General features: G+C 40.3%; 2 protein-coding genes across 2 annotated transcripts in view; both read left to right on the plus strand.

The window, feature by feature from the left end:
• The window catches only part of LOC111607622 (NACHT, LRR and PYD domains-containing protein 3-like), a 392,536-nt gene that overhangs the window by 121,751 nt on the left and 248,466 nt on the right, over positions 1–22,319 (plus strand). The gene's annotated exons all lie outside the window — the stretch shown is intronic.
• On the plus strand, positions 1,535–18,726 carry LOC102237499 (NLR family CARD domain-containing protein 3-like). Its single transcript, XM_023329717.1, has 8 exons — positions 1,535–1,661; positions 3,261–3,423; positions 4,094–4,134; positions 10,451–10,732; positions 12,893–14,651; positions 16,275–16,484; positions 17,865–18,038; positions 18,570–18,726. The coding sequence occupies exons 3-8, from the start codon at positions 4,101–4,103 to the stop codon at positions 18,724–18,726; spliced, it is 2,616 nt and encodes an 871-aa protein (XP_023185485.1). The 5' UTR covers positions 1,535–1,661; positions 3,261–3,423; positions 4,094–4,100.

Raw genomic sequence — 22,319 nt, forward strand, 5'->3', positions numbered from 1 at the left:
GAGATTTTATCTCAAGAAACAAAACGAGAAAAATATTTATGTTAAAACTCCATTTCCCATGATGCATCTGACAATAGAGGGAAAAGTATTCAAGTTGCCGGTCCTGTAACGTGGAGCCGGCCCATGTAACAAGCAACTGTGACTGCTTAGGGTCCATCTGCTGTTAGCACTGATGTTATCATGTCTGTCTGAAATGAGATCTAAGCTCAGACGTTTATTATTTATTAACATATTCATAAATCTATTGTCTCAACCTGCTTCTTGCTGCTGTAAAGTATTTCAGTAGCAGCAGTTACTGGCTGATGACCTCATGTTGTTCATCAACAGTTTCTACTTTAACTACATCTGTTAGTTACTTTATTTCTCTGTTGTTTAAATAAAAAGCTCATTAATTCATGACAATCATCTAAAAGCTCCACTAACAGAAACTGATTGTTTCATTTCTGTTTGATGTAACCAGAGTTTGGAGCTGAAGGTCTGACTGCAGACAGCCGACACACTTCATGTTGTTTCTGTAAAACCACCTGGTCCCTGTAAAGGTGATCACAGTCAAAACAAGTTTTTACGCCGAGATCGAATCTTTGGAGGGAAAGAAAACTAAACAAAATGGCCGCTGTTAAACTTTTACACAGTGATTATCATTTTTAGATATTATTTTGTCTCCTAATCTTTCTACTCCACTTCAGTAACGATGACTCCTCCCCTGTTTGCTTCTGAAGTAAAGGTTAAAGAAATGGTTTAACTGGTTTAACTGGTGGAGGTGGATGAAGGCTGGTCTTCTTAAGAACAGCCTGGAGGCTGCAGAGCTGACAGGCATCAGCTGTCAGGTTCAATCTGTACAATCTGAACTATTCTCCCTGCACTGAACCAGATTCTGTCACGCACAGTGAGCATTTAATCTGCATTAAATGTTGAGGCAATGATTTTCTTCCATAAATAATATTATATTACCAATTGTTTGACGGGACCCAACAGTAGAGAACTGACTAGTTTAGGTTTTATTTTCTCTGTGCCGACCATCAACTCCTGGTTCATCTGTGTGACAAATGAACCCAAACTGAGGAACGAGGAAACATTCCTGCACAGCAGAGACAGAAACTCAGAAACATCTTCCAGTAAACGCCTACAGTAATTAAAACCTGTTTGGAAGTCAGCAGGTTTTTAACTTTTTGTTGGAAACGTTTGAGACAAACCAGTTATAAAACTTAAAGCCTCCAGGCTAAAAGAGGCCAAAGCTTAAAAAACTTTCTGTTCAGGAATGAAGGAGGGAGGATCAGGTGAGAATCATCATGGAAAGTTTCCTTCATATCAACATTAAACAACATGATTACATAAATTCATAAAATCTGTATTTAATAAAATATGAACATATTAATTACATTAATACATTAATTTAATAAAATATTGATTAAACAAAACTAAGTATATTTAAAACATAAAGAATCTTTAAACCAAAATGTTAATTAGTTTTAAAAATATTTTTTTCCTGGTAACGATGATCAGACAGGATTCTTGTCTTTTCAATAGCTGACCACACCTGTGCTGTGAGAGGGGGCGGAGCCTCAGGTGGGTCGGGTTCAAGTTCTGCAGAATCAGGTCCGGTTCTCCAGTCGCTCCGACTCGGTTTGTGTGAACAGAAGGAGAAGCAAAGATCTGATCAGGTGAGTTTTAACTCCACATTCTTCTGGTTTCCAGTCCTGACTGGGTTTTCTCTCTTTGAGCTGCTGGACAGAACCAGAACCAGAACTGGGCCTGGTTCTGGTTCTGTTTATGATGCAGAGCTGCAGCACCTGGTTTCAATCAGGAACTCTGGTTTTCTCTGAGTTTTCATCTGTAACCCAGACAACAAGCTGAGTTTGCTCCCAGTTTCATAGTGGAGTCAAACTGGTACCAGTAGGTTCTGAGTGTTTGTGGCCCGGCTGAGATATCTGGGTTCCTGGTTGGTGGATGGAAAATATTTCAATATGAAGTCAATAATTTATTGATCAGAGAGGATTTCTCTGGGCTTTTATCAGTAGAAAATCCAGATTGAATCAGTCTGTGGTGACAGAGGACAGCTGATCACATTTCAATCAATTATTGATCAATAATAAGTGATTATGGTGAAATAACAACACAGCGCCCCCTAGAGTATGTAAAAACATCCGCCCCACCCACTGCTGTTATTTAAATCTATGTAACTGAGTTAAAACATCAAACCATCAGAACCGATAAAAATGACTATTGGACCCGATTTACACACCCAGCAGGAAGTCGGCCATTTTGGATCAAATATGTCGAGTTTTTATTATTTTATTTAAAAAGCATTTTGACTTTATAAAAAAGAAAAATGATTAAAAATGTCATATTTGTCCTGGAGAGCTCAGAGGTTAAAGCAGAAGAAAACTGTCCTCCAGTCTGACCGTCGCTCATTTTCTCTCATTTGGATTTTTAAATTATTGATTATTAGAAAATCACACATCTGCTAAATTATTGGTTGAATCAGACTAATTTCTAATAATCTATACAACTGTTAACACTTAAAAATAAACCTGTTTATGTATTTTATGTTTCAATTACTTAATACAGTCAATGACAGTAATAAATGTTTTAAACTGTTTAAGTTTTAAACATTTTATTTTTTTTATTTTGATGAATTAAAGAAATCTACTTCTCCCCACAAATGTGAATATTTAGAGATTTTTTTTAACTCTATTTTTGTTTTAGTGATAAATATTTGGGTTTGTTCATGTAATATAAATTAACTTAGAGGTTTTTTAGAAACACTGAAACTTTTCCTCTTTAGGTTGGTGGCGGAAGTTTGACCTTTGACCCTAGTGGTTCGGTTGTTTCTCTTCTCTGTAGCGAACCTGATTGTGCAAAGAAACAAAATGGCGCCATCTAGTGTTGCTCCAACATGATGAACGAACTGAGACGGCAGTTTTTTACGTCTTTAAACAGTTTTTCTATTATATAGTAAGTTTTATATTTGCTTTAATAAATGACATAATTGGATAATTTATCTAAACTTTTAAAGCAGAAACTAAACTTAAAGTCTGCCTTTAAATCCAAAACCATATGAAACTATTTACACCCTTTAAACATCATCATATTTTCATTTCCCCGTTAACCTGATATTTATGTGACCAAAACAAAGTGATATATAAATTATATTATATTAGTATTATATGAGCTGTTGCATCATTGTGACGTGGAAGAAAACTGATTAATAGTTTTCATATTTTCAACCAAATTATTCATCAATCTTCATGTCAGTCCAGGCTGCAGGTGGTTCAGTTGTTGGAAGCTGATCAAGCTGTAAAGAAGCAACAGCGCCCTCTGGAGGAACAACAATCTAATGACATCAGAACCTGGTGGATCAAAGCATCAGAAATCCACTTCCTGTGGTTCTTGATTCGTCATATTCAGCTTGTTGATCTTGAGGTAAAAAGTTTGGAACCAGGATCTCAGTTTCAGGCTAAGTTAACTCAGAGTTTACAGAAGCAGAGTTTGTTGAATCTTCCTTAAGAATAGTGATTATTTTCAGAACCCAAACATGAGAATCATTGACTTTGAATGTTTATGTTCTGAGCTAAATCAGTCCTGAGAGATGATGTCTGCTGTAATCAGCTCTGAAGATGAACTAGTTATCAGGAATCTCAATCTGTCCCAACATCCAGTGGAACCAAAGAATCTCAGATTACATGATGGTGTTTGGTGAATGAATATTGATCTTATTGAGTCATATTACAATCAGCTGTCCTCTCTGTACAGCAGGTAGAGATGTTCATATATTATTCCTCTCATTATTGTCAGACTTCAGAGACAGTTTGTTTTCTGTTTTCATGAAGGTCTGATTGTTCCACTGAGGAGTGGAAGAATATTTCAGGCTTCAGCAGGTTTCAGATTAATTAATCTGAGGATTAATCCTCGGATTAATCTGATTCTTCAGACTGAGAAACCTCAGTCTGAACCTCAAAACCTCAAAATTTTGATAACTTTTAATCCTCCAAGGTTTATAAGCATGCTAACTGTATAATACCAATGAATCTAAATTTCTTGAACTTCTACAAGAAATTATCAAAATTCAGTATGAATTGTTCATGTTTTCCAGATAAAAGATGGCGCACAAGCAGGAAGTCCAGCAGGATTTTGGTAAGTGATCAGAAGCAGAAATTAAACATCATAAAGGAACAAACTGACCAATCACAGCCTGTGTTGCTGCCATGTGATGAACCACAGCCTCAGTGTGTATTTATTGTTTTCATGCTTCCTGTTCAGTGAAGCTCTGGTGGAAACATTGTGAGTTTCTGTGAAACCTGAAGGTAAAAACTGAACTCAGATGGAAACAGAACTAAAAGGAACCAAAGTGAAGAACAGGCCAGCAGCTCTGATACTTCAGGAATATTTCATATATACACTAATTAATTTATCCAGTAATCACATCATTTATTACTAATTTATTAGCTCAGATGGAAAGACTTGCTGTCTTTTACTCCAACATTTGATGACAGAGATGCTCAAGCTTAGAGACCTGATGATGGTAAAGAAAGAAAAATGTTTGATCATTCGTTCAATATTTTCATCACAATATTCAATAATACTGATAGGTATTTTGTTTACCTAAATACAAAGAAAGAACCACAGAAAACGTTTATGAGTTTTCAAGCTTCTGCAGAAGGAGAAAACATAGCAAACCACTTCTTCAAGGTGTTTACCATGCTTTCTGACTCCCTGCAGCAGAACCTGTCTTTTTATTAAGCAGGAGAAAAGAAGGGAGCCGAGAGTAAAATGTGGGAGAGTGATAAATCAAAGAATGGCTATTCTGAAACAAGGAAGAACACATAAACTAACACACAGATTAGAATGCAGCTGCAGCTTCAAGGTTTAGGGAAAAAGCAAAGTTTGTCTTTCACACGGTTTAACAAATTTCTGGGGTGTGAATACTAAACCTTTAAATGACAAACAAACTGGCAACTACTTATGTAAGAATGATAACAAAACATAATTATTCTAACAAATAAATCTCTAGATAAGATAAGATTTATTGTCATTGTCATCAACAGATTACAACGAGATTGAGATTTGCTCGACTCGAGTTAAGATGCAGGTTATGTGTATATACATAATATACAAAGATAAGGAAATAAATAGTACAAATTGAGAAATAAATAGACATCAGAAGATGGTTGCAGCGCCTGGAGGTGTCGCGACAGAATTACATTTTTAACAAAGTGGTGTCAAGAGCAGAAGTTCTTATGCCTTTGAATTTAGTGCCATGATTGCCATCGGGTAAAAACTGTTTTTTAGGCGATTTGTCCTGGTTTTTATTGCTCTGTATCTCTTGCCTGATGGCAGCAGCTGGAAGAGACCATGGCCAGGGTGTGAAGAGTCATTTAAAATGTCCAAAACTTTCTTGTGGAGCCTGGAAGTGTAAATCTGTTCCATAGTGGGGAGGGGGCAGCCTATGGTTCTCTCTGCTGCCCTAACAACCCTCTGGAGCGCCTTCTTGTCCGCGGATGTGCTGCTGCCATACCAGACACACAGACCGTACATGAGCACACTCTCTATGGAGCAGTGATAGAAGGCCTGCAGCAGGTCTGAGGGGAGACGGTTCTTCTTGAGTATTCTCAGAAAGTACAGTCTCTGCTGTGCCTTCTTCAGCAGCTCCTTGGTGTTGGTGCTCCAGGTTAGCTTGTCCTCCAACTCCATGCCCAGAAACCTGAACACTGGGACCCTCTCCACACAGGTCCCACTGATGGTGAGAGGCTGGATGTCCGTTTTGTTCTTCCTGAAGTCGATCACCAGCTCCTTTATTTTGGAGGTGTTGAGGAGCAGGTTATTGACTTTGAAGTGCTGTGGATACAGCGTCCTCTGGGGACCTCTTTGCTTTGTAGGCAAATTGGAGAGGGTCCAGCTCAGCAGGCAGGCCAGCGAGGATGTGACTCCGCACCAGTCTCTCGAAGCACTTCATGATGATCGGTGTGAGTGCCACTGGACGGTAGTCGTTCAGGGTGTTGATGTTGGTTCTTTTCAGCAGGGGGACAATGGTAGAGGACTTTAGGCAGGGAGGGACAGTGGCTTGAGACAGGGACTGGTTAAAAATCTTTGTGAAGATTCCAGCCAGTTGGTCTGCACAGTCTTTAAGCACCCGTCCCGACACACCGTCAGGTCCCGCAGCCTTCCTTGGGTTCACCTTCCTCATCACCTGCCTCACCTCACACTCCTCTACTGTGAGAGGAGAGCTGCTGTGGACAGGCAGCTGTGATGGAGCTGTGGTAGGTGTCGCCTCAAAGCGGGCAAAGAAGATATTCATCTCCTCTGCCAGGGAAGTGGTTCCCTCCATGCATGGCTGGTTGCTGGATCTGTAGCTTGTAATGTGATGGACACCCTGCCACACCTGCCTGGTGTTGTTGCTCCTGAGCTGCTTCTCTATTCTCCCTCTGTATGATGCCTTAGCTTGGCAGATGCCTCTTCTCAGGTTGGCTCTGGCAGAACTGTAGAGTGCTTTGTCCCCAGACCTGAAAGCAGCGTTCCTGGCTTTCAAGAGGCCCCGGACCTCCTTAGTCATCCAGGGTTTCCTATTCGGATAGATCCTCATGAGTCTGTTCCTGGTGACATTGTCCGTGCAGAACCTGATGTAGTCCAAGACTGCTGAGGTGTAGTTCTCCAGGTCCTGATGTGCAAAAATCTCCCAGTCAGTTCTCTGGAAGCAGTCCTGTAGTTGGTGAGAGGCATCCTCAGGCCAGGTGGTGACAGTCCGGGTTGTAATGGGGACACGTTTCCGCAGGGGGGTGTAAGCAGGGATCAGTAGCAGGGACACGTGATCAGACTGGCCAAGGTGTGCTAAGGGTTTAGCCCTGTATGCTTGTCTGATGTTTGTGTACAGCTTGTCCAGAGTTTTATCACCCCTGGTTGTGCACTTTACGTGTTGATGGAATTTGGGGAGGACTGATTTCAGATCAGCATGATTAAAGTCCCCAGAGACGATGTGAACAGCCTCGGGGTACTTGTTCTGGTTGTTGCTGATAGTATCATGCAGGAGTCCCACGGCCGAGCTAGTGTTAGCATCCGGTGCTATGTAAACCGCAGTGAGTAGAATGGCGTTAAACTCACGTGGGAGGTATTGGGGTCTGCATTTAATGGGCTCTTTGCACCTCAGCTTCTGCGTTCAGGGAAAAGCGGCTCAATCTTTTCCGATCTATTGAAAATGGCACATTACACCGGGTATTTACAGGGCTTGTCCAAGGTAACAATTAATGATGAACATTGATCCGAAGCCCTGACAATAAGCTGGAGAAAGGTTTTAAGATGTTCGCCTCGTTATACACAGATACGAAGGTGAGTTTTACTTTCTTTAAACTTTGTGGCTAACATTAGCTTTAGCTTATGCTAGACATTTTTCTTGTAAAAATGTGCTATTTAAGTATCTAAACATTTTTCATCATTCATTAACGGACAATGTTTTTACCTTGTTTTCAAGTATATTACGTGGTTTATTGTCGTTAGTGTCAGAGACCAAGTAACGGGGGATTTTACGGTTCAGGCTTTTTGCTTCTGAAGCCTGAGGAACAACAAGCCCATAGCTTAACAGTAGAGCAGCTCTGGTGTCGGAGTTCTAGTTCAGCTGACTGTTCAGGTTCAAAGTTGTTGCTTTTAGAAAAATATGGCCGTGTTCCTTAAGGTCTCCGTGTTACTTCGCTTTATTGGTTTTGCATGTTTCTTGTGAAGCAGGACGATGTTTACAGCAGTGTGTACAGGCAGATCAGTTGCTCGGCTGTCTGGCTCTGGTCTGCTCTCTGGTTCCTGTTATATAATTAGGCTACTCTTTTGGGGGTTTTTAAAAATGTTTTTCTTTCTTTTTTATTAGTATAATACATAGTTTTTTTGGTTCTGTATTAGAAGGCTTAATCAATTTTTTGTGAGGTCTGTTTTTTCAGACCTCAAAGGGGGGACTGTTGAGGAAAAATGATTATTTTTAGTGCTTAATACAGTTAATCTTACGGCATGTGTAAAAGGTATATTCAACACTCTTATTTTGAACAAATTTCTTTATTTTGAACACGTTTGTGTTGAGCATTCGGGGTTGGGCCAGATGAGCAGGCATTCAGACAAGCAGGGGCCTCCCGCTGTGCGGCCAGAGCACACGAGGCCATAAAATTAGCATTTCCTGCAAGGCAATAAATGGAGCTTGGGGGAGAGAGGCCGGTCTGTTCACAGCAGATCAAAAGCCTGCAGGAAACCAACATCTGGGATGGTGTGAGAACTTAATGCAACATAGAAGATTGAAACCGCTAACATTTAATTTCTAAGACATTTTTCTAAGTATTAATACCATGTTTTTACTGAAGATTGTATTATCTCATTTTAAAACTACTAAATGATGGATGTATTTGAAAACTGTATTATCTGTGACTATATCAGAAGCAAATGGAAATTGTTTGAATGAAAATGTTTTGTTTACTATTAGAAAATTGCTCAGGAATTATACCTTATTTTGTTCTGTTGATTTTATGTGTTATTTTTGGCAGGACTCAATCTTTTGGGGTGCTGACTGTAGAGAAGCAAAACTGGGGTTTGTAAAGATAACATTTCCTTGAACTAAAATTACGGGATGTAAGTTTCTTTGAGAATTTATGTAAGGAGAGATAATGAGAGAGACTTCAGATTTCACAGGTATCTGTGAAATCTAATCTCAGGTTTTTCTGTGCCCGGGATGGCCGTAGAACCACAGGGGGGTCAGGACGTAGCTGTTCGCTTTTTTGTTTTACCAGAGACCAGATGGCCCTTTGATCTTTGCCGTAAATTAGGGGGAGTTTCTAAGTTTCTCTGAGTGTCCAAGGTAGCTTCCAGTTGGTCAACTAAAGGAACGCGTTACTTGAATATATTAAACAGGAAAAACACACCTATAGTATAAGACTTAGTGCACAGCACTAAAAATTCAGAGAGCTGCCACTATTTTGCTTTTTTCCATCGGCTCTCTCCAAAGACGCGTCTTTGTTTTGTGTTTTGTCTGTCTTTGTCTTGTCTGTCTTTGTCTGTATAAGGTAAAGAATGCATATCTCTGTACCTCTGCAGCTTTGTTGATTGATTCATGCGTTGCTTTGTATGGGATTAAACTCTGTGATCTGTGACGTCAACGCGCAGTGTTGTTGTTTTCACTCTGGCAGCACGCCGCCCGCTAAGGACCCGGAAGGTTAAGGAAGAGAGAGCCAAACGTTTTGTCCAAAGTTAATTTTAAATTTTCTTCCTTAATATTCCCATAAACTCTTTCAGGCTGAATACAGAAGTGGTTACATGGAAATAACACAGGAGGCTCCTTTACCTTCTGCTTTAGGCTGAAGAAGCTGATCCGGAGTGAAGTGAAGGCTGTAAACTTTGCTGTGCGGCGTTAGCTTTAACTGGTAGCGACAATATTTACAAACCACCGTCTTCTTAATTCAGGATTGCTTGGAAATCCATGAAAACTTAAAAGCCCATTATATTAGGAAGACAGCAATGTTCATAGTATTGTTTTATTTGCGTCTGAAACCAGAACACCTTACAGGGGGGTGCTGCCCGCACTGACGCGGCTCAGGGATTACGTGACACGCAGCGCAGTGCCCTACAATGCACTGTAAGCTATGTAATGTGTTTTGAGGCAATTGACCAAAATCCCGGACGATTTTTAAATTCCCCCCGGACATCTTTTTAGGTCTGAAAAGTAGGACATGTCCGGGAAAAAGAGGACGTCTGGTCACCCTAATTTAACCATGTCTCCGTGATCAACAGAATGCAGCATTCCCGGAAGAGGTTGTCAATTGCAATCCACAGCTTCCATTCGTCCAGTTTGTTAGCGAGAGACCTCACGTTGGAGAGAAAGATGCTTGGTAGCGGTGGTTTGTGTGGCTGTTTCCTGAGCCTCGCTAACACACCGCTGCGACACCCCCTCTTTTGTTTACATCTCTGCGCCGTCGCCCTGTCGCAGATACTGGGATTGTAATCCAGGGAGAGCCCGGTGTCCGTGCAATATTGACCGGAATGTTGTTGTGGACACGGAAAAGCTCCTGTGACAGACTTCCCCCGATTGCTTGACCAATGGCCAGTAAATGTTGTCGGTTGTATGTGTTTTTAACCGAGCAAAGTGGAAAAGACAAACTTCGAGTCGGTGAGCACAAAGCCGCTGCGTCTACGCGCGTCGCCATTTTGAAAAAAATACATCTCTATATTTAGAATGTGTTTGTTTTATTGTTCTTCCTGCAGTGAGGAAATAAAGTGATGAACCAGAAGCTTCATTTGTTCTCATGTAGACAGAATCAGTGGTCATCACTCAGATATGAGGCAGAAACACAACAACAGGTTTAGACCTGAGCAGCTGATCAACAGACTCTGAGGGGAATCTCTGGATGGAGCAACATGAATAGTTGATCTGCATCATGTTTTTCTCTCAGACGTCAGTTTGAATGAATCTTGTTCCTGTTTCTGCCTGCAGAGGAAAAACTTTTCAAGGTTCGCCCTAAGTTTGTGGAGAAAGTCTCTGAGGAAATCCTGAAACGGCTCCTTGATGACCTTCTATCAGATGGCGTCTTTAATCATTCAGAGATTGAAGGTATACTGCAGAAGAACCCAATCAGAGCAGACAAGGCCCGCGACACCATAGATGCTGTGATGAATAAAGGACAGAGAGCCTGCAGACTGATGATCAAACGTCTTCATCACAGAGATCCGACTCTGTCCAACCAGCTGGGTTTGTCCTCTGACTCCTCTGGTCCAGGTGAGACACACAGTTCATTAAAGCTGCTTTTACAGCCTCTACTGTTTTTGATTCAACTATAAAGGATAAATAGATTATTTGTCTTCAAATATTTTGATTTCAAAATTTATTGCCACAGAGAAAAAAGTTAAATATATGAATCTATAGGGCTGCACAGTGACGCAGTTGGTAGCACTGTTGCCTTGCAGCAAGAAGGTCCTGGGTTCGATTCCCGGCCGGGGTCTTTCTGCATGGAGTTTGCATGTTCTCCCTGTGCATGCGTGGGTTCTCTCCGGGTACTCCGGCTTCCTCCCACAGTCCAAAAACATGACTGTCAGGTTAATTGGTCTTTTTAAATTCTCCCTAGGTGTGTGTGTGTGTGCATGGTTGTTTGTCCTATATGTCTCTGTGTTGCCCTGCGACAGACTGGCGACCTGTCCAGGGTGACCCTGCCTCTCGCCTTTAACGTAGCTGGAGAGGCACCAGCACCCCTCCCGACCCCATTAGGGACAAAGGGTGAACAGAAAATGGATGGATGGATGGATATGAATCTATTTGATGTGTGATGACACAATGGATTTTCAGTTCAACTTGACGAATATTAAACTGAATGAAACTCAAATGCAGCTGAGTATGTCATTACAACTTGTTAAATTTTTAAAATTGATGGGTAAATATGGATTTTTTTTTTTTTTACCACCAAATGATCAACAAAAAAGTTTAGCACAAGTTGTGAACCCAGTTGTGGTGAAATAATTGCTTCTGTACATTTTTTAAATGATCCAACATTTTCAGTACATTTAAAAATAAATGTACTGAAGTTGCTGAGGCCAATTCTCTTCTGATGTTTGCAGCAATAGAGAACCTCAAGGTTCTGGTTCTGATGGACTCAAATAAACCCAGATATTTAATTTTTTCTTGGAGAAATTCATTGCTGAGCCAAAAATAATGACAAAGACTCAGATCAGCTGATTATTTCACTATAAATATCAATACATTTTGGTATTCTATTTTCTTAAACCCCTTTTGAATTTAGGAAATTTAGTAAAAGATGTAAACCAGTAGCCACGTCTGAACTTTATTTATTTTAAATCCAAATTCACACAACACCAAGCTAATATTATTTACTTTGGTCTTTCACATGTTTGTGCAAACAGCAGCTCTGATCACAGCTGCATTATTTTTCTCTTCCTTATTGCTTTCTGTTCATCAGAGCGACAAACTAAAATCTGGAACATGGAATATATTTTGATGTAAATCTTCCCAAAAGGCTTGAGCATATATACAGTCATAGAAAGGTGGTCAGTGGTCTCAACATGTTCAGTATAGGACAGACGATTAATAAATTCAAAGCCAAAACGTTTACATGAAAATCAGAGGAGGAGTTTGAGCTTCTGAGAATCTCTTCTGCTTTAGGTACAGTAGGAAATTTGTAAAACTTTGATCTTAATGGGGGTTTTTTTCCAAACCTGATAGTTCACTAGACTTATTTTGATTGGGATTGCAATTTCACATTAAACAGTTTGATAAAACTCAAAGGTCAGAGGTCGCTCTGTTGAAAACATGTCTGAAACCTTCAACCAGAGAAAACCATGAAAGGGTTTTAATGAGCAAAACTAATTTTAATCATTACTGTGCAGTAAGAAATATGTTTGCAGTTTTTGTTACCTAACAGAATTTTTTATCAGGTTTGAGTTTTTTTTATATATTTATTGTACTTTTTTCTTTTACCTGTCGCCTCAGTGAGATCAAGCCTGAGAATTACGAATTAAATCTCAATTTCTCCCTCCTCTAGGACTGAAATTGGAATGGTTCTCTTATTTTGATGAGAAAATCTTATAAAAATTGAATTTTTCCTTCATTAAAGTTTATATACAAACCTCCTCAGAGAATGTCAAAAATAATTTTATTCCGGGGCATGCCGTGGTGGCGCAGGGGATAGCGCGACCCATGCTTGGAGGCCCTGAGTCCTCGATGCAGTTGTCGCTAATGTTGTCGACTCCCGGACCCGACGATATTTTCCGCACGTCTTCCCCCCTTTCCTGTCAGCACTACTTTCATATAAGGGACACTAGAGCCCACAAAAGACCCCCTGGAGGGGTAAAATAATAATAATAATAATTTTATTCCTTATGTTTAGCTAAAGTCTCTCCTGTTGTGTCTTTCTTTCTTTTTTTTCAGATTTTGATATTCAGTGTCAGCAGGAGCTTAAAGAGTATGTGAAGAAGAAGTTCCAGAGTCTCTTTGAAGGCGTCGCTGAACTTGGAAATAAAACCGTTCTGGACCAGATCTACACAGAGCTCCACATCACAGAGGGGTTAACTAGAGAGTTCAACCAGGAACATGAGGTCAGACACATTGAAACAGCATCCAGGAAACAAGAAACAACAATCAGAAGAGAAGACATCTTTAAAGTCCCACCTGGAAGTGATCAACCAATCAGAACAGTGATGACCATGGGAGTGGCTGGCATTGGGAAAACAATGTTAACACAGAAGTTCACTCTGGACTGGGCTGAAGGCAAAACCAACCAGAACTTTGATTTCATATTTCCATTCACTTTCAGAGAACTGAATACTCTGAAAAAAGAAAAGTTCAGTTTGGTGGAACTGATTCATGAGCGCTTCACTAAAACCAAAGAAATCAGCAGCTTTGACGCGTTCCAAGTTCTGTTCATCTTTGATGGTCTGGATGAAAGTCGACTTTGTCTTGACTTCCACAAGACTAAAATGTTTACTGACCCTGAAAAGTCTACCTCACTGGATGTTCTGCTGACAAACCTCATCAGGGGGGAACTGCTTCCCTCTGCTCTCCTCTGGATAACAACACGACCTGCAGCAGCCAATCAGATCCCTGCTCATTGTGTTGACATGGTGACAGAGGTCAGAGGGTTCACTGACCCCCAGAAGGAGGAGTACTTCAGGAAGAGATTCAGAGATGATGAAGAGAAGGCCAGCAGGATCATCTCCCACATCCAGAAATCAAAAACTCTCCACATCATGTGTCACATCCCAGTTTTCTGCTGGATCACTGCTAATGTTCTGGAGAATGTGATGAAGACCAGAGAGGGAGGAGAGCTGCCCAAGACTCTGACTGAGATGTACATAGAGTTCCTGAAGGTTCAACTTCAAATGAAAAAGGAAAAGTTTGATGGAGGAGCAGAGAACAAATCAGTCTGGAGTCCAGAGAACAGGAAGCTGATTGAGTCTCTAGGAAAACTGGCTTTTGAGCAGCTGCTGGAGGGAAACCTGATCTTCTATGACAAAGACCTGGAGGAGTGTGGCATTGATAGCAAGGAATCTGCAAAGTATTCAGGAGTGTTCACTGAAATGTTTAAAAAGGACAGTGGAACAGGCAACATCTCAGTCTACTCCTTTGTTCATCTGAGCATCCAGGAGTTTCTGGCTGCAGTCTACATGCTCCACTGTTTCACCAGCAGGAGGGGGGGGAAAGTGATCAAGACGTTCCTGGGAAAATATTATTTGTCCTTATCTTTGAATGAGTTCATGAAGAAAGTCATGAAGAAATCCCTCAGCAGTGAAAATGGCCACCTGGACCTGTTTGTCCGCTTCCTTCATGGTCTCACTGTGGAGTCCAACCAGAGACTCTTAGAAGATCTGCTGGGTCAGACAGAGAACAGTCCAGGAACCATCCAGAGAATCATCACCAACCTGAAGAAGATGAACACTGATAGAATCTCTCCTGACAGAAGCATCAACATCTTCTACTGTCTGGTGGAGATGAACGACGTCTCATTTTATCAGGAGATCCAACGGCTGCTGGATTCAGAGAAGAAGCTCTCAGTGACTGACTGTTCAGCTCTGGCCTCCATGCTGCAGATGTCAGAGGTTCTGGATGAGTTGGACCTGAAGAAGTACAACACATCAGAAGATGGACTACGGAGACTGGTTCCAGCTGTGAGGAACTGCAGAAAGGCTCGGTGAGTCCAGATGTTTTCATTGTGTGAATGCTGATTCAGCTCTATTGTCCTCCTGTTTCTTCTTCTTCTTCTGCTTCTGGATGTTTTTGGTCTTTAACTTCTTCCTTCATCCTCTGGACTATTTCAGTCATTCAAACATCTAAACATTCAGCTCATCCAGGACAGCTGCAGCTTTTGGTTTTTAGACATTTCCAAAATGGAAACTTTTTATCAGTTTTTATGTTGAAATGAATAAAAACCTTCAGAACTCTAGAAAATCTGTTTTCTCTAAGATCCAATCAGCCAGAGAAACATTTTAAACTTTAAACTTCTCTTCACTCATTGAGCCGCTACTCCATAATTCACCTTTTAGGATCTCTGACTGTTTTTATAAAATAATTGTTTCGATTTAATGAAAATTAGGACCATTAAAATAAACCTTTGCATTAATTAGAAACTTTGTGAACAGTGTTGATCTTCCTCATTCCGTCATCATCCTCACCTCTTCCTCCTCCCACTAGTTTCCTCTGAGTTTGTAAATGAGACCAAAATGTGGTGATTGTTGTCTTGTTGCAGAAAAAGTCCTAGTTTCTGTCAGATCCTCCCAAAGCTCTGAGAACTCTGCTTCCAGAGCTGGAACCATTTTCCTCATCAACTCTTCATCTGCAGCTTTTGTTGAAGCTGTTAGCCATGAAGACCTGGAGAGACATGAGCTTCAACTCTTTAGACATCCCAGCCTCTTCTAGTTACTGGAGAACTTTCACTGCTTCACCATGAAAAATGCTGCTGGACCCAAACGCTCTGTTTTGGTCTTCAGCTCTTTAAGAGTTTAGCAACAATTTCTTCTGACATCCAAACCTTTGTTCCTCTGAGACAATGGACAGACCACTGCAGAGACATGGTTCCCTCTTCCAACCAGTTTGTCCCAGTTCCTCTCAGATCAACAGTCTGGGAGGTTCAGACCTGAAGGAGCAGCAGGCCCGGTTCTGCTGCTGCTCTGCAGGACGACCAGAACAATCTGAAGCTTTGAGCTGCAGCAGGTTGACGACTGTCCACTTTCTACTTTGTTAAAGCATCAAATCCAGCAGATGAACGGAGACAGAACTGGGAGCATCATGATACTGGTCTGCTCCCAGTTTCCTCTGTGGCAGCATTTAATAACCTGCTGCTGGGAACTATGGTTCTATAGAATATACTACTATTATTAATGATGATGATGATTCTAGATGCTGCAGCAGATATTGGCTAAACAAACCCAGAGATGCCAGAGGTCCACAGCAGGCTGGACTTCCTGCTCTGCTCACTTCATTTCTAACTCACTTCCTGCTTGGTGGAAGATCTCAAGGAGCCAAACGGTCTAGTCCAAGTCCGAGCTGTGAGCAGTTCCTCCTCCTCTCCATCATCTCCAGTAGTTTCCTTCATCAGCTCAGTCAGCTGAAGGTCTGAGGACATGAAGCCTGGACCAGAACCAGAACCAGAACCTGGACTTTAACCAGGAACTGCACAGATTCTCTGTGGGGTCAAACTCAGTAAATTGAAGATCAGATGTTGATCAGATGATGACATCACTGTTATCATATTTTAGTCTGTTTATGATCCAGATTGATTTCATTAGAACTGAATTTATTTCTTCTCTAATCACAGACTTGGTGGCTGTTTGATCCAAATGGCTGAATGTGAAGTTTTGGCCTCGGCTCTGAAGTCCAACCCAGATCTGACTGAACTGGAAATAAGTGAGATCATACTGGGAACACCGAAAGGTCGATCCTTTGCAATTAAAACCTCTAGAGACTCTGATCTGAAGCCTCTGCTTGAGATCCTGGAAAGTTCAGTCAGTAAAGTGAAGGAGCTGAGGTTTGTTTTCTCTATTTATACAATAAAATCATTCATTGATTCTTTAATAATTAATAAGTTAATTTAATAAATTTTCTTTTAAAACAATCTGTTCAATTGTAAATAAAAGCTCTAAAACATTTTAGGTTATGAAGGAATTATTTTCTTATTTCAGACTTTGAGATTATTGAACTTTGTTTTTCAGTTTTTCTGATTTTAAAATGTTTTTGACTGATGAACAAAAATGAGTAATGTAATAAATTGAGACCGTTTCACTAGCTCAGTGAGACTCCAATTAAAGAAGTGACATGGAAGCAGAGCTCTTAATTTAGCTTATTATCAGTAACACTGATAAATTACATTGCAAACTAACAGTAAACAAAGTCATAACAAGCACTCCTGCATGAATTACATCCTAACATCATTATAAACCCCATGTCAACATCATATGAAACAGTATAAAACTCACATTTTCAGTTACGCATACAAAGTTCCTTGCTTTCTGGGCTGCAATAAAGAAATGAAACTCTGCATGAAGTAGCACATGTTAAGAACCCCAATATACAACTAGCTGTCCTAGCTGTTGCCTGATCCAATATTATCAGCATAGTTGGATTAACTATGCGCTCTAGTGGGAATTCAGAACAAGTAAAAATAATTCAAATGATGTAAATTAATGATGGAGATGTTTCAGTTTGGTTTGGTAAAGATTCAGATTGTTTTATTTCTCATTTCTGATTCTCATCTTTACATCCAGAATGAAATGTTGTTCCTCCAGAGTCGAGCCACAAACACTGACAAGTTCAAATCATCATTAATGACCAAATCTAAGAAATGACTGATTGTAGAAAAGCAAATCTAGATGAAATGAATGAAAGTGAGGTTTGCAGCAGCAGCAGGTTCCTCAGCTTTGTTCTGAAGCTGTGGTTCTGTTGGGCCGGGTCAGAGAGGAACCGTCCTCTTCAGTCTGACAGCTGTCAGTCGGTTGGAGCCTCGTCTCTGTGATGATGCTTCATCAGGTCACGTCTCCTTAGGAAATAATGGCCTCCATTGGCTTTCAGCAGCTTTAATAAGAACCCAAGGCCATTAATGAAGAAACTGAGTGGTTCTGATCCAGTTACCAAGTCGGGTCTCCAGCTGATTATCAGGAACCAGCAGAAATAGCTCAACTCATCCAGGCTCATAGAAAACTTTGAGTTTCTTTTTTGATCAAATGTTCTGGTTCTGCTGGTTTGGACTCTTTAAACCAGTTTGACTGGATCAGATGTTAGAATCAGTTCATCATGTTTCTTTTACATTCAGGGAAATTAATTTTCTACATTTTTATTATTTATTTGTTCATATTTCAGTTTTAACCTGCATCCTGTTGGCTTCAGCTCACATCTTTTATTCTTTATTCAGATTGAATAACTGCAGTTTGTCAGAGACCAGCTGGACTTCTCTGTTCTCAGCTCTGAAGTCCAACCCGACCCATCTGACAGAACTGGACCTGTACGACACCAACCTGGGAGATTCTGGAGTGAAGGAGCTCTGTGGTTTTCTACAGACTGAAGGCTGCAGACTGGAGAGATTGGGGTATTTTAATTCTATAATTATTGATATTTCTGTGAATAATTATATATAATTGATCATAAATCAAATTAATTTCTTCTGTTCTAATAAATATTTTCTGAGTTTGTTCCTGGACTTGGATCCAGAGTTTAATTTAGTCCCTCTGTGTAACTGAGTTGGACCTGCTGATCTGAGGTCAGAACAGGACAGCATTCGGACCCCCAGTGTGTAGAAATCCCCCTCATGTGAAGCAGGTCAAAGGTCATTCAACCCAGTCTAGAAAAGTGAATTCCTGGAATCTGACAGGAACAAATCAATAATCAATGATTGATGTTTCAACACTTTGATCAGAACCTGGAATGATTTTACTGACTAAAATCCTCCAACACAACATGATCCAGTACCAGGTTCTGGTTCTGGTTCTGAAGTCAGCAGGTCTTTATTGAAGCAGCAGCTTGTTGGCATTAATATTGATGAGAATCTTTAACTGGTTCTGTTGGACTGGTTAACCTGCATCCTGTTGGCTTCAGCTCACATCTTTTATTCTTTATTCAGATTGAAGGAATGCAGTTTGTCAAAGATCAGCTGTGATTATTTGGCCTCAACTCTGAAGTCCAACCCGACCCGTCTGACAGAACTGGACCTGGGATTCAACAACCTGAAGGATTCAGATGTTCAGCAGCTGAAGGATCTTGTAAAGACAGTAAAGTAAGTAAATGTTTGTAGTGAGTCCAGCTGCTGTCAGCATATTGAACTAAACCCAGTTAGCATCAAAGCAAAGATCCAGTGTTCCCAGTAAAGCTGCAGCTTCTCAGTGGGAGGAGAATGGTTCAGGCTTCCTGATTGGACACAGAGACAGCAATCAGCCAATCAGAGGAGCAGCAGCTTGCTGTGTTCCTGCGTTTGTGTTGGTGTGAAGATGAGTGTTGTTGCTGTGTCCATGTCTCCAGGAAGTCCAGCTGGACTCCAGCGTCCAGCCGTCCAACATGTCTAGAGACAGTGGTCCTCATCCATCAAACTGTGGCAGCAGCAGATCTGATCTCAGATCTGTTTGTTCTCTCAGTTCAACAGGAAACAACTGATCAGGTTCATCTTGGTCACAGCTCTGAGATCAGTCTGACTGCAGCCTGGAAACCATCTAGTGGATGTGCTGCGTCACTGACTGCTGCTGGAGAGAGGCTGGAAACACTCACTGATCTGCTCTCTCCTTCCTTCTTCTCTCTGCAGGTGGGATTGGCCTCTGTAAAGTAGAAAATGGTCTCAGTGTCCTGCTGATCCTCAGAGGTTGAAGCTGCAGCAGTTTGAGTCTAAAGAGACTCTGACTGGATCATGATGATGACCTCTGACCTCCAAGATTTCTGTCGTGGAAAAAAAACTTTTTCCACGCACTGTTTAGGTGAAACCACTCAATCCGGTTTATTCATATATTGTGCACAATACAGAGAGCTTGTAGGACAATGAAGCAGGTCTGGATGAAAAGCTCTGCCAGGCAGAGACAACACATGAGTTTTATACAAAAGGATAAAGGATCCTAAGCATGGGAAACAGACTGGTTCCCATGCAACCTTGTACATGTAACCAAAATAGTTTAACTTGAAAATGGTCGGAATATACTGGAACTTAGATAAACATATAGCAATACAACTAGCAGGTGTGACCTTACTTTAATTTTTCCACTACAATTTCCCTCCTGTTTATTTTCTCATGTTGTCATTTAGTGTCTGATATTGTTTGTCTCTTTGGATCAATAAAGATCCAATTCAAACTGGGCTCCATTTAGAGGCTTCATGGAGTTTTGATCTGAACTGGATTCAACTGGAAAGTTGATCTTTTTTCTCTCTGATTCATTTTCATCCTGGAACCAGAAATGGTCTAATCTCACTGCTGACACCAATTTATATTGAGGAAATTAAAGGTGCCTAAACTCATAGAATATATAAATAAAGGTTTAAATAAGACTCGGAACTCCATCTGCTCATGGTCAAACGAGAAGAGATTTTTAATGCACATCTGCGGAACCAAAATCTCCAAAACACATCGTTACAGTAGTACCAAAATCTCTTGCCTTCTACTTCTGGTATCAGTTTTTTATAGAGTCCAGCTCTACTGGTGTGTATTGGGAAGCCTTGACCAATGGCGTTGCTTTCCTCTATTTACGTAGTTCATTTGGCTCCGTCTTACACTGAATGTATATTGGAAGTTCCTTGGAAATATTCAGACCCCTCTACTTCACATCTGCTCCGTTTCAAAAGTGCTATTAGTCAAATTGTTTGTTCTTTATCTGTCCAAACACAGGTTCCTCCCCACGTCTTGAGCTCCGGCCCAGTTCCTTTGCTGGCGAGCAGGAGAAATGTCCACCAGTGAGTACTGAGTTAGAATGAATATGTGAATGTAAGGGAGTATGTGGATGAGCACAAGCTATAAGCAACAATGTTATTTCTATTAAGACTTTGGTTATCATGATTCACTATTTCAGTTATTCAATCACTTTGAATTATGTGTGCGTTATGGACATTCCTTCATAAACTGTCATCAAGATTATGTATCAATGTTCATGTATTAATTGTTACTCGTTATCATGAATATCTCTGAATTTAGTCCACTGTGGATCCATGATTGTATTACATTTGTGCCAAAAACAATCTGTTATTGGCGGTCGCCCGAGGCGGCGGGGACCATAAGGTAGTTTTTTCCCTGAGTCAAAACAATGACCAAAGGGCCAACAGGGTTTTTCGATCTTATACAAATGGAAGGATAATCATGGAAGCAATGGACAATTATGTTCAATCAATGTATCGGAATTACTAAATTAGTTAATTCACTCATGAAGACAATATTATCCTCTCACTTAATTCCTATCAGCTTTTAAGTGACCTTTATATACATTTAAAAGGGTTTATATTTGAGGATTATATTCACATGTAGTCATGACACTTACTATAGCAAAGAATAAAAAACAACTCCTAAGGCTAACTAGATTCCACTTGAAAATGGAATAGGGGGGATTATGTAAGAGCGGAAATACTCTTTATGGAGTTGTTTTTTACTGAGGAAATCTGGCACCATAAAAGGTCAATTTAACTTAGCCTCCCAACTTCCCTTACGTGTGAAGCCGAAGTGAGACGGAAAGAATGTCTGGGAAATAAACTGTTTGAATAGATAAGAATAATAATTGGCTTGGTTAGCACTTTTGAAATGGAGCAGATGTTGGAGGTCAATAGGTCTGAAAATTCCCAAAGAAACTCCAATACACACTCATTTGAAACCTGATGGAATTCTTACGTAAGGACACACGTCAAACACGGGCAGTAATGCTATTGGTCGAAACTTACCAACTTACACCAATGAAAGTGAGATTCTATAAAACAGACAAACTCTAAGAATACGATGAGATTTTGGGGAGATTTTTGAGATTTGACTTTGTACTGTAAGATGATCTGTGGAACAGTGTAACAAATCTCCACCCGCCGTGGCCTGCAGCTACAGGACTCGTCTCTGAGTATTATTTCTTATCTATAATATAATTAAGAGTTTAAGGCCTTTTTCGATCCTACAAGAATGGAAACATGGGAATCATTTTCAGTTCAGCTTTGAAGCCATGAAAGACACTTCAAACCTCTTTTCTCTGCTGCTTCTTCCTTCTGCTGACATGAAAATGTTCCTCAAAGCTCCACAGATGAAAAGATGCTTTACTGGAAACTGCAGAGAAACTTCAGCTTCCATCACAGAAACCAGTTTAACCAGTTTAGAACTGGATGTCCCACAGAAACTCTGATCTTAGATCAGTTTTCAGGAACATCTGGAACCTGGAAAAAAAGATTTTATATATTTTTATGTTGATTCTAAAAACTAAATCTTGAAGTTTTGCATCATCATTGATTCTCAGTTTGTTTTGGTTTTTACTTTTTTAACTCCATATTTCATGTTTTGAGTTTTCTAGAGAACTTTAGGACTCGATGTGTCACATCAGGCTCTTTACTGGGATTTTACTGGTTTATTCAAACCTCAGAGAATCACTGGGATAATGTGCTGATTGGTTCATGATTGATTTCATATTTCTTCTAATGTAATGTGGGTTGCTGGATGTTTAACGACCAAATAAAGTTTTTTAAAAATCTTTGTGTTTTAAGCTGACATTTTTTACTTGACAAAAGTGAAAATTAGAAGAAATAAAGATAAACAAATGATCTGGTTGAACATTTAATATGAAGAATATCTGCAGTTACGACATTTCTCCACGAGAGGGCAGTAAGAACTAATGAAACATAAAATTATTAAACTTTATAGTCTTCTCTAAATAGTTTC

Source organism: Xiphophorus maculatus, chromosome 24 (genome assembly GCF_002775205.1).
Source record: "Xiphophorus maculatus strain JP 163 A chromosome 24, X_maculatus-5.0-male, whole genome shotgun sequence".
Taxonomy (NCBI): domain Eukaryota; kingdom Metazoa; phylum Chordata; class Actinopteri; order Cyprinodontiformes; family Poeciliidae; genus Xiphophorus; species Xiphophorus maculatus.